Source organism: Bombina bombina, chromosome 4 (assembly GCF_027579735.1).
Source record: "Bombina bombina isolate aBomBom1 chromosome 4, aBomBom1.pri, whole genome shotgun sequence".
Classification (NCBI taxonomy): domain Eukaryota; kingdom Metazoa; phylum Chordata; class Amphibia; order Anura; family Bombinatoridae; genus Bombina; species Bombina bombina.
The window spans coordinates 14,112,730-14,125,827 of NC_069502.1; the positions used below are offsets into that span (position 1 = coordinate 14,112,730).

General features: G+C 46.3%; 1 protein-coding gene across 1 annotated transcript in view; it reads right to left on the reverse strand.

Annotated features, from left to right (window-relative positions):
- The window catches only part of PREB (prolactin regulatory element binding), a 118,042-nt gene that overhangs the window by 81,563 nt on the left and 23,381 nt on the right, over positions 1-13,098 (reverse strand). The window contains exons 2-4 of the mRNA XM_053709401.1: positions 6,004-6,181; positions 5,701-5,918; positions 4,732-4,812 (exon numbers count right to left, since the gene is read on the reverse strand). Of these exons, the coding sequence (XP_053565376.1) occupies positions 4,732-4,812; positions 5,701-5,918; positions 6,004-6,181 (477 nt within the window). The remainder of the gene's footprint in view (positions 1-4,731; positions 4,813-5,700; positions 5,919-6,003; positions 6,182-13,098) is intronic.

Below are 13,098 nucleotides of genomic sequence, written 5' to 3' on the forward strand. Positions count from 1 at the left end.
GTGTGAGATACATGTACGTGTGTAATGTACCCTACACCTGATACTTACTGTGTGTGTGTGATACATGTACGTGTGTAATGTACCCTACACCTGATACTTACTGTGTGTGTGAGATACATGTACGTGTGTAATGTACCCTACACCTGATACTTACTGTGTGTGTGTGAGATACATGTACGTGTGTAATGTACCCTACACCTGATACTTACTGTGTGTGTGTGAGATACATGTACGTGTGTAATGTACCCTACACCTGATACTTACTGTGTGTGTGAGATACATGTACGTGTGTAATGTACCCTACACCTGATACTTACTGTGTGTGTGTGATACATGTACGTGTGTAATGTACCCTACACCTGATACTTACTGTGTGTGTGTGAGATACATGTACGTGTGTAATGTACCCTACACCTGATACTTACTGTGTGTGTGAGATACATGTACGTGTGTAATGTACCCTACACCTGATACTTACTGTGTGTGTGAGAGATACATGTACGTGTGTAATGTACCCTACACCTGATACTTACTGTGTGTGTGAGATACATGTACGTGTGTAATGTACCCTACACCTGATACTTACTGTGTGTGTGAGATACATGTACGTGTGTAATGTACCCTACACCTGATACTTACTGTGTGTGTGTGAGATACATGTACGTGTGTAATGTACCCTACACCTGATACTTACTGTGTGTGTGTGAGATACATGTACGTGTGTAATGTACCCTACACCTGATACTTACTGTGTGTGTGTGAGATACATGTACGTGTGTAATGTACCCTACACCTGATACTTACTGTGTGTGTGTGAGAGATACATGTACGTGTGTAATGTACCCTACACCTGATACTTACTGTGTGTGTGAGATACATGTACGTGTGTAATGTACCCTACACCTGATACTTACTGTGTGTGTGTGAGATACATGTACGTGTGTAATGTACCCTACACCTGATACTTACTGTGTGTGTGTGAGATACATGTACGTGTGTAATGTACCCTACACCTGATACTTACTGTGTGTGTGAGATACATGTACGTGTGTAATGTACCCTACACCTGATACTTACTGTGTGTGTGTGTGTGTGTGAGAGATACATGTACGTGTGTAATGTACCCTACACCTGATACTTACTGTGTGTGTGTGAGATACATGTACGTGTGTAATGTACCCTACACCTGATACTTACTGTGTGTGTGTGTGATACATGTACGTGTGTAATGTACCCTACACCTGATACTTACTGTGTGTGAGATACATGTACGTGTGTAATGTACCCTACACCTGATACTTACTGTGTGTGTGTGAGAGATACATGTACGTGTGTAATGTACCCTACACCTGATACTTACTGTGTGTGTGTGAGATAGATGTACGTGTGTAATGTACCCTACACCTGATACTTACTGTGTGTGTGTGAGATACATGTACGTGTGTAATGTACCCTACACCTGATACTTACTGTGTGTGTGAGAGATACATGTACGTGTGTAATGTACCCTACACCTGATACTTACTGTGTGTGTGTGAGATACATGTACGTGTGTAATGTACCCTACACCTGATACTTACTGTGTGTGTGTGTGTGATACATGTACGTGTGTAATGTACCCTACACCTGATACTTACTGTGTGTGTGAGAGATACATGTACGTGTGTAATGTACCCTACACCTGATACTTACTGTGTGTGTGTGTGATACATGTACGTGTGTAATGTACCCTACACCTGATACTTACTGTGTGTGTGTGTGAGATACATGTACGTGTGTAATGTACCCTACACCTGATACTTACTGTGTGTGTGTGAGATACATGTACGTGTGTAATGTACCCTACACCTGATACTTACTGTGTGTGTGTGAGATACATGTACGTGTGTAATGTACCCTACACCTGATACTTACTGTGTGTGTGTGAGATACATGTACGTGTGTAATGTACCCTACACCTGATACTTACTGTGTGGTGTGTGAGATACATGTACGTGTGTAATGTACCCTACACCTGATACTTACTGTGTGTGTGTGAGATACATGTACGTGTGTAATGTACCCTACACCTGATACTTACTGTGTGTGTGAGATACATGTACGTGTGTAATGTACCCTACACCTGATACTTACTGTGTGTGTGTGAGATACATGTACGTGTGTAATGTACCCTACACCTGATACTTACTGTGTGTGTGTGAGATACATGTACGTGTGTAATGTACCCTACACCTGATACTTACTGTGTGTGTGTGAGATACATGTACGTGTGTAATGTACCCTAACACCTGATACTTACTTTTGGTGTGTGTGTTGAGAGATACATGTACGTGTGTAATGTACCCTACACCTGATACTTACTGTGTGTGTGGTGAGGATACATGTACGTGTGTAATGTACCCTTACACTGATACTTACTGTGGTGTGTGTGGATACATGTACGTGTGTAATGTACCCTACACCTGATACTTTACTGTGTGTGTGTGTGAGATACTTTTTCGTGTTTTTTTTACCCTACACCTGATACTTACTGTGTGTGTGTGTGAGATACATGTACGTGTGTAATGTACCCTACACCTGATACTTACTGTTGTGTGTGAGAGATAGCATGTACGTGTGTAATGTACCCTACACCTGATACTTACTGTGTGTGTGTGAGATACATGTACGTGTGTAATGTACCCTACACCTGATACTTACTGTGTGTGTGTGTGAGATACATGTACGTGTGTAATGTACCCTACACCTGATACTTACTGTGTGTTTGTGAGAGTACATGTACGTGTGTAAAGTACCCTACACCTGATACTTACTGTGTGTTGTGTGTGATACATGTACGTGTGTAATGTACCCTACACCTGATACTTACTGTGTGTGTGTGGAGAGATACATGTACGTGTGTAATGTACCCTACACCTGATACTTACTGTGTGTGTGTGAGAATACATGTACGTGTGTAATGTACCCTACACCTGATACTTACTGTGTGTGTGTGAGATACATGTACGTGTGTAATGTACCCTACACCTGATACTTACTGTGTGTGTGTGAGATACATGTACGTGTGTAATGTACCCTACACCTGATACTTACTGTGTGTGTGTGAGATACATGTACGTGTGTAATGTACCCTACACCTGATACTTACTGTGTGTGTGTGAGATACATGTACGTGTGTAATGTACCCTACACCTGATACTTACTGTGTGTGTGAGATACATGTACGTGTGTAATGTACCCTACACCTGATACTTACTGTGTGTGTGAGAGATACATGTACGTGTGTAATGTACCCTACACCTGATACTTACTGTGTGTGTGAGAGATACATGTACGTGTGTAATGTACCCTACACCTGATACTTACTGTGTGTGTGTGTGAGATACATGTACGTGTGTAATGTACCCTACACCTGATACTTACTGTGTGTGTGTGAGATACATGTACGTGTGTAATGTACCCTACACCTGATACTTACGGTGTGTGTGTGTGAGATACATGTACGTGTGTAATGTACCCTACACCTGATACTTACTGTGTGTGTGTGAGATACATGTACGTGTGTAATGTACCCTACACCTGATACTTACTGTGTGTGTGTGTGATACATGTACGTGTGTAATGTACCCTAACCCTGATACTTACTGTGTGTGTGTGAGATACATGTACGTGTGTAATGTACCCTACACCTGATACTTACTGTGTGTGTGTGAGATACATGTACGTGTGTAATGTACCCTACACCTGATACTTACTGTGTGTGTGTGAGATACATGTAAGTGTGTAATGTACCCTACACCTGATACTTACTGTGTGTGTGTGAGATACATGTACGTGTGTAATGTACCCTACACCTGATACTTACTGTGTGTGTGTGAGATACATGTACGTGTGTAATGTACCCTACACCTGATACTTACTGCGTGTGAGATACATGTACGTGTGTAATGTACCCTACACCTGATACTTACTGTGTGTGTGTGAGATACATGTACGTGTGTAATGTACCCTACACCTGATACTTACTGCGTGTGTGAGATACATGTACGTGTGTAATGTACCCTACACCTGATACTTACTGTGTGTGTGTGAGATACATGTACGTGTGTAATGTACCCTACACCTGATACTTACTGCGTGTGAGAGATACATGTACGTGTGTAATGTACCCTACACCTGATACTTACTGCGTGTGTGATATACATGTACGTGTGTAATGTACCCTACACCTGATACTTACTGCGTGTGTGAGATACATGTACGTGTGTAATGTACCCTACACCTGATACTTACTGTGTGTGTGTGTGTGAGATACATGTACGTGTGTAATGTACCCTACACCTGATACTTACTGTGTGTGTGTGAGATACATGTACGTGTGTAATGTACCCTACACCTGATACTTACTGTGTGTGTGTGAGATACATGTACGTGTGTAATGTACCCTACACCTGATACTTACTGTGTGTGTGTGAGATACATGTACGTGTGTAATGTACCCTACACCTGATACTTACTGTGTGTGTGTGAGATACATGTACGTGTGTAATGTACCCTACACCTGATACTTACTGTGTGTGTGAGATATACATGTACGTGTGTAATGTACCCTACACCTGATACTTACTGTGTGTGTGTGTGTGAGATACATGTACGTGTGTACTATTTGTTGGAGTGCTACAATGACCGATGACGCCCTCCTGCAGACTCAGAGATAAAACACAACATCACCTGACTGTCTGGGCCGGCAGCGATATCTTCTATTTCTCCAGAGTGAGCCTCAAAGTCCAGCAGCTTCTTCATCCCGGGGAACTAAGAACATAAAGACAAGCGTTATACTGAGGGGGAAAGCTGTGGTGTACGCGGGGCAAGGGACTTAGGCTGGGTAACTATATGCACCTGAATACCCGAGCTCCAGGACGTGTAACATACATCTGAGGTCAGACTTCAGACGCACGTGACATCAGGGCGTGTCACTACATACACACCTCTGAGGTCAGATTTCTGGCGCACGTGACATCAGGGCGTGTCACTACATACATCTGAGGTCAGACTTCAGGCGCACGTCACATCAGGGCGTGTCACTACATACATCTGAGGTCAGACTTCAGGCGCACGTCACATCAGGGCATGTCACTACATACACACCTCTGAGGTCAGATTTCTGGCGCACGTGACATCAGGGCGTGTCACTACATACATCTGAGGTCAGACTTCAGGCGCACGTCACATCAGGGCGTGTCACTACATACATCTGAGGTCAGACTTCAGGCGCACGTCACATCAGGGCATGTCACTACATACACACCTCTGAGGTCAGATTTCTGGCGCACGTGACATCAGGGCGTGTCACTACATACATCTGAGGTCAGACTTCAGGCGCACGTCACATCAGGGCATGTCACTACATACATCTGAGGTCAGACTTCAGGCGCACGTCACATCAGGGCGTGTCACTACATACACACCTCTGAGGTCAGATTTCTGGCGCACGTGACATCAGGGTGTGTCACTACATACACATCTAAGGTCAGATTTCTGGCACATGTGACATCAGGGCGTGTCACTACATACATCTGAGGTCAGACTTCAGGCGCACGTCACATCAGGGCATGTCACTACATACAGCGGAGGTCAGACTTCAGGCGCACGTGTCACTACATTGGCGTATTATTATAAAAGGGCATTCTAGCAATTTACCTCCCAAACACGGAGCCGCCCATCAGCTCCGCCTGTCAGTAAGTGGGTTTTGTGGGAGTTGAAGCAAACTGCTTTCTGTAGACCATCAGGGCTCACATCGGTCTGCACCACATGAAGAGTCTGCACGGTGATCTCAGGGGTCTCGTTTTTGGTTTGTCCGTTACCATCTGCACCGCTTTTAGACGTCTTTCTCCTGCGGGAGCCCCGCTCGTTGCTTCCTGTACACATAAAGCGAATCAGTGAGTCAGGGCATAGGTTACGCTAACTCCAAAAACATCATTAGGGGCCCGCTGTGGTACCTACCAGCTTCAGTGCTCTTGGCGTTTTTTATAAAGCGCAAGATGTGACAGTTGGCATCTTGTCCAGCAGCAAGTACGTCGCCAGCCAATGCCATGTTCATAGTGGCTCTGGTCTCCGTGCCATGGGAGTGTAGCAGCGAGGCACTGAGACAGCCAGAGATCCACTCCAACTGCAAGAACAGCTGAACCGAGAAACAGGAAATAGCATTAGGGCACACGAAGGTGAGAGTAAGCAAAGGACTCAAGAAGAAGAAAAAAATATATATAAATTTATGCTTATCTGATCAATTATTTTCATTCTTGGCAGTGAGAGTCCACAAATTCCATTCATAACCTATGGGAAAGAGTTCACCTGGCCACCAGCAGGAGGCACCCCAGAGCATTGCAATATCTCTCCCACTCCCCCAGTAGTTCAAGCTGAGGATAAGGAAAAGGATATAAAAGGGGCACAGAGCTGCCAGTAAACTGCCGCCACTACATTTTTTCAGGGCGGGTTTGTGGACTCACTACCAAGAAAGAAAAGAATTTATCAGGTAAACATAAAATATATTTTTTTTCTAATAGCAGTGAGAGTCCACAATTCATTCAAAACCCATGGGAAACCGAAACCAAAGCTGTGGAGTCCACGGAAATTTTAGGGAGGGAAAGGCAGTCCTTAAATACTGGGCACCACCGCTTGAAGAACCTTTCTTCCAAAATATGCTGAAGCAAAAACATTGAATCGGCAAAGTAATGTAAAAGTATGTAATGAAGACCAAGTAGCAGCCTTACCGATCTGTTCAACTGAAGCCTCATTCTTGAAGGCCCATTAAAGTAGACACTGCAGGGGTAGAAATGTGCTGTAATCAAGGATGGAGGCTGCTGACCCACTTCTATATAAGCCATGGGAATCAAACTTCTGACCTTACCAGAATACAGGATAAACTAAATTCCTTGGTAGCATGAAGATTAAACTTTAAGGCTCTAACCACATCCAGATTATGCAGCAACCTCTCCTTGGAGGAAGGAGGATTGGGACAAAGAGACAAAACAACAATCTCTTGATTAATATTTTGAGTTGAGACAACCTTAGGGAAAACCCCGTCTTTGTTTGAAGTACAGCCTTATCTGAATGAAACACTAAATAAGGCGGTTCACACTTGAGGGCAGACAATTCTGACACTCTACGAGCAGAGGAAATAACCAACAGGAACAAAACTTTACAAGTAATTTCATATCAATAGAATGCATAGGCTCAAACAGAGCCTGTTGAAGAAGAACTCTAAGAACAAGATTGTTACGGTACCAACAGTGTACCAAGGGTTAATACCAGATGAACAATGTCCTGCATAGGGAATCAGCAATTCACAACCCAGCCAGTTTCAGGTTTAAAACAGAATGACATTTATTAAAGACTAGATGCCTAGTATTTATACAGGTTTTGACCCCAGATGGGGGGGTTGAAAGACTCTTGTACATTTAGATAAAAAGGGGAAGACGCCCTTTTATGAAACAGTAGAATTACATTACTTAAATACTTTACTTAGGCAGATAACAACTTAAACACATTTGGCTTGTCTTATCACCTAGCGTCTGCTCTCTGAGGGTGATTAAACAATGGCCTGTTTAATACTTAAATGTAATTATAGCAAACAATAGCTGAGGCCAGAAAACCTGTCTTTAGAAATTAGTTTCTTAGCTAAACACAATTAACTCCTTCAGTCCTGACAGAAGGGTCTGTCACATATCTCCCCCCTTGTGGAACACTCCGGCAGACCCGGCTTGACCCTTTGGCGGGTCAACCTGGGGATGACCGGACTAGGAGGTGGTAGGCATGTCAGTTTGCCAGGACAATCCATCTGTATTCCCGTTATGAGAGAGAATTTCTGTCCATACAAAGAAGGGTTCAACTTCCTCAGTGCCCAGACTAGGGCTAAACAGTCCTTCAAAATCCCATCAGCTTCTTTACGAGTTTTCTGTACCTGCTCTTTATAGGTATCCACAATCCCTTCATACTGACATAGGGTGCCCTTGAGTTGCTGCACCTCACTATGAGCCAGCGTCAGCTTCTCCTCAAGTGTCGCTAAGTTTGTCTTTAATGTTTCATGTCCCACTCTCAAGCTGGTGTTTTCTGCAGTCTGTCGGTGCAGCTTGTCTAGCAGAGATTCACGTTCTAAATGTGCTTTTTCCTCTGCACTCCTCTTCTCCTTCATCAGCGCATTGTAACGGGACTTCCACTTATCAATAGCGGATAGAGATTTACTGAGCTCAGCGTCCTGGGGCTTAGCAGCAGGGGGTTCAGTCTCTGCTGCACGGATCTGAGCACGGGTAGTCACAGGGTTAACATCAGCGGGACCCATGGGAGCATAGGCAGAAACAAGGGGAGCCAAGTCATTTCCAAGAAGAACATCAGCAGGTAAGTCCTTCTTGACCCCCACATTCACAGGTCTAGCGCCCACTCCCCAATCCAAATGTACCCTGGCAACAGGTAGGCTGAACACATCGCCCCCTGCTACCCTCACAGCCACAGTGTCTCCAGTTTACTGTTTCTCAGACACCAAGTTCTTTTGAAGCAAGGTCATGGTAGCACCAGTATCCCGTAGACCACTGACCTTCTTCCCATTCACTTTAACCAGTTGCCGGTTATTCCGGTGGGCAGCTTGCACAAGGTCTGCCTCATGTAGGATGCTCCAGCATTCTTGCGCCTCTACGTAGCGGGCCGCAGGCTGAGGGTTACGTGTGATTCCGCCGGCAGGTCTTCTCCAGGACTGTGCTTGGTTCGCTGCATTTAGGGGACACTCTGGTCTTTTGTGCCCTAGTTGCTTACATCCAAAGCATCGAATCGGTTGTGAGTAGCCCCGCGAATTGAACAGGGCTCTCTGAGGGTAGTTCGTGGCCAGAGGCCGTGTGGTATAGCGGTGCGCCGGGGGTTGGTAACTGGCAGCTGCTGGGGTGACTGGGGGTCTGTACTCCACTCTAGCAGGGGGCTTAGTGGTAGCAGTGTCCAGTTTGCGGGCATCCGTATACTCATCTGCCAAGCGAGCCGCTTCATGCAGGGTGGAGGGTTTACGGTCCCGAACTCCTGCGGGTAACTTGTCGAAGCAATGTTCCAACAGGAATAGCTGCAGCACCTCTTCCCCAGATACGGCTTGGCACCCCGCTATCCAGTGAGCTGCTGTGCGGTGCACCTTACATGCCCACTCAAGGTAGGAATCTCCAGCTAATTTAACAGTGTCTCTGAACCGCCTCCGGTATGCCTCCGGTGTAGCCGCATACCTGGAGAGCAGAGCCTCTTTTACAGTATTATAATTCCCGACTTCCTCATCTGGAATGGCCCGAAAAGCCTCACTGGCCCGGCCGGATAATTTTCCGGATAATATCGTGACCCAGTCCTCTACGGGTACCTTGTGTAGTGCACATTGCCTCTCAAAATCCGCAATGTACCCATCAATCTCTCCTTCTGTTTCCAGGAAGTTTTTAAAAGCTGCAAAATTTACTTTTCTCTTTTCCACTGGGTTTGCTGCAGCGCCGCTTTGGCGAAGTAGGTTGGCCTCCACAGCTGCTATGACCCGGTCGATAATTTCCGCAGATGGGTTGGGGCCATAATATGCCAGTCTTATTTTAACCGCCCGATCAAAGCTTGCTTCTTCAGGGATTCTGTCTGCTATGCTGGGCCCATTGGTTCCTTCTGTTCCTGGTACTCTTTCCATCTTAGTCAGTATTGTAATAATCCCCCTCTTCCTGAGGTTACTGGCTTGTGTAGTTGCTCTTCTGGGCGATAAGGTTCATTCCGTCGCTTGCCACCAATGTTACGGTACCAACAGTGTACCAAGGGTTAATACCAGATGAACAATGTCCTGCATAGGGAATTAGCAATTCACAACCCAGCCAGTTTCAGGTTTAAAACAGAATGACATTTATTAAAGGCTAGATGCCTAGTATTTATACAGGTTTTGACCCCAGATGGGGGGGTTGAAAGACTCTTGTACATTTAGATAAAAAGGGGAAGACGCCCTTTTATGAAACAGTAGAATTACATTACTTAAATACTTTACTTAGGCAGATAACTTAAACACATTTGGCTTGTCTTATCACCTAGCGTCTGCTCTCTGAGGGTGATTAAACAATGGCCTGTTTATTACTTAAATGTAATTATAGCACACAATAGCTGAGGCCAGAAAACCTGTCTTTAGAAATTAGTTTCTTAGCTAAACACAATTAACTCCTTCAGTCCTGACAGAAGGGTCTGTCACAAAGATTAAGGCTCCATGGAGGAGCAAAAGGTTTGAAAACAGGTCTAATTCTAGTAATTGCCTGAACAAGCAACTGAACATCTGGCAAACGAGCCAACCTCTTGTGCAACAAAACAGAAAGAGCAGAAATCTGACCTATAAGAGAACTAGCTGACAGGCCCTTCTTTAAACCATCCTGCAGAAACTGAAGGATACGCAGAGTCTTTACTTTGTGCCAAAGGAACCCACGTTCCGCACACCAAGACAGATAAGCCCTCCACACATTATGGTAAATATGTCTGGTAATGGGCTTATGTAAATTAATCAGAGCTTTGAAGATGGCCCTTGGTTCCAGAAAGTTGATCGGGAGAATCTCTTCCTCTGGTCGTCAAGTTCCCTAAGCTCTCAGAGAACCCCAAATAGCACCCCAGCCTATCAAACTCGCAATGTAGGTAAGATTTCCTAGGAGGGGCGCCGGAAGCACTGTTACGGTTGCCTCCAGGCTGGCTGGAAGTTGGACCGTAGAAAAGGATGCTCCTAGCGCTCACCAAAGAATCATCAGCACCATAGTCAGCAATCCCTGTAGTGATATTAGCTGAAGCTGTCCCCTACAAACATGAGTCAAAGCTGCAAGTTAGAGGGACAGAAAAATAGGTCTCATGTGCTGGAGCACACAGCCTCCTTTTTATTGAGGTTACATGCAAAACAGGACACTCTCAGGGGGAGGCATAAAATCCCCCATCACACATTTGATATTAGATAGAGAGACACTCCCTTTGACAGGCCACAACATTTACTTCAGCAGATAACATTACACACAATAAAACAATGCAGTCCACCTTATCAATACTAGTCTGATTAGACAATGGGAAAGTTGATCACTAAACCTAATTAGAGCTAATCCCAGCAGACTTGTATTTAGAATAGGTTTCTTGAAGCTGAACAAAATTTAACTCTTAATGGCACACAATGAAACTGAACCAAGTGGGAGAAAGCCAGGGACAAGTCATTTCACAGGTCTGGGGACATAGTCTTAAAGGGGGCATTGTTCACCAGAGTCACAATATGTCCCCAGACGTTTCCCAAAGGGCCACACACACCCAACAAAAGTCAATATACTCTCAGGGGCACAATCTTCCAGGGGCCATAGTCATGAGGAAGGAGGCTGGCAAATAGGCTTCTCCAAAATCCAGGGAAGCAGGGCAACCTTCCATTTAAAGGGCCAGTCACAAATAGCAGTTTGTAACATATCTCCCCTTTTGGAGGGAGACTAACAAGGCACCTGACCTTCTGTCGGTCAGTGCCTAAGTTAGTCTCGCAACCCACCCACAAATAAACACTAGCAGCAAAGCAGCCCCCCCACAACAAGTAGCACTGGCCTGTAGGTTCCAGGTTATAGGATGAAAGTGTAGCATCCTCTGCCTTCCTGGCGCAGCTGTGCAAATAGCTGATGGTACTTGGGGGGCAGAGGCCAGCGGCACTCTGCCCTGGTGCCAGCGCTTCTGCTGGGGTGAGGGGTTTGCAGGCCAGTCCTGTAACAAGGGGGTCTGTAGGGCAGAGGCCAGCAGCGCTCTGTTCTGATGCCAGCTCTTCTGCTGGGGGAATTGGGGCATAGTCCTGCCCGGTGGCAAAGGGAACGTGGGGGTCAGTGGGGGTTAACATCTCCACTGTTAACCCTGGGCCCAAGTTAGGAGTTAGCTGGGGAGGGGGAGATTGGCTTACCTCCTCCTCCTGATACTCCGGTGGCCGTTGGGAAGGGAGGTCGATGCTCTCCGCTTCCTGTGGAACATGCTGCGGCTGGGGAGAGAGACCGGTTGTCTCCTCTCCCTGGAAGGCACACTCCGGCTGGGGAGGGAGGTCGATGCTCTCCCCTCCCTGTAGCTGGGTCTGTCGCTGGGGATCTGGGCCGCCTGCCCAGCATCCCTGTAGGGCCGGTAGAGAGACTGCGGTCCCATCTCCACCTGCCTGCTGGGGGTCCTCCCAGGACCAGTCTATGAGGCCTGCTGCCTCTGGTATCTCTGGCTGGGGAAGGGGACTGGTTGTCTCTTCCCTCTGCACGGTATACTGCCGCTGGGGAGGGAGGTCGCTGCTCTCCTCTCCCTGTAACTCTGGCTGCCGCTGGGAAGGGAGGTCGTTGCTCTCCGCTCCCTGTGACTCACTTTCTCGCTGGAGACCAGGTGTCCAGACCCTCAAACTCCACAGTTGGCGCTCAAAGGCTCGTGCCGCTTCGTTCTCAGTAGCCAATTCCCGGATGAGGCGACTGACTACCTCCTGCGCAGGGTCTGGACCATATCGGACTAGCCGCCTCTTTACCTCTGGAACGAAATCCGCGCCCTCATAGCGACGGATCAGGTTGAGGTGCTCTTCACAGGGTTCTGACCAGTATCTTGTCAGCTCCATGCTGCTGTAGGTAGGGACGCTGCGCAGTGGCTAGCGTTGCCCTCAATAACTTTCCTACGATACCAGTGCTGTTGTGGTGCTGCTCCTTGCGCTAGGACGCCAATCCCACCGCTGCCGCCAAATGTTACGGTTGCCTCCAGGCTGGCTGGAAGTTGGACCGTAGAAAAGGATGCTCCTAGCGCTCACCAAAGAATCATCAGCACCATAGTCAGCAATCCCTGTAGTGATATTAGCTGAAGCTGTCCCCTACAAACATGAGTCAAAGCTGCAAGTTAGAGGGACAGAAAAATAGGTCTCATGTGCTGGAGCACACAGCCTCCTTTTTATTGAGGTTACATGCAAAACAGGACACTCTCAGGGGGAGGCATAAAATCCCCCATCACACATTTGATATTAGATAGAGAGACACTCCCTTTGACAGGCCACAACATTTACTTCAGCAGATAACATTACACACAATAAAACAATGCAGTCCACCTTATCAATAC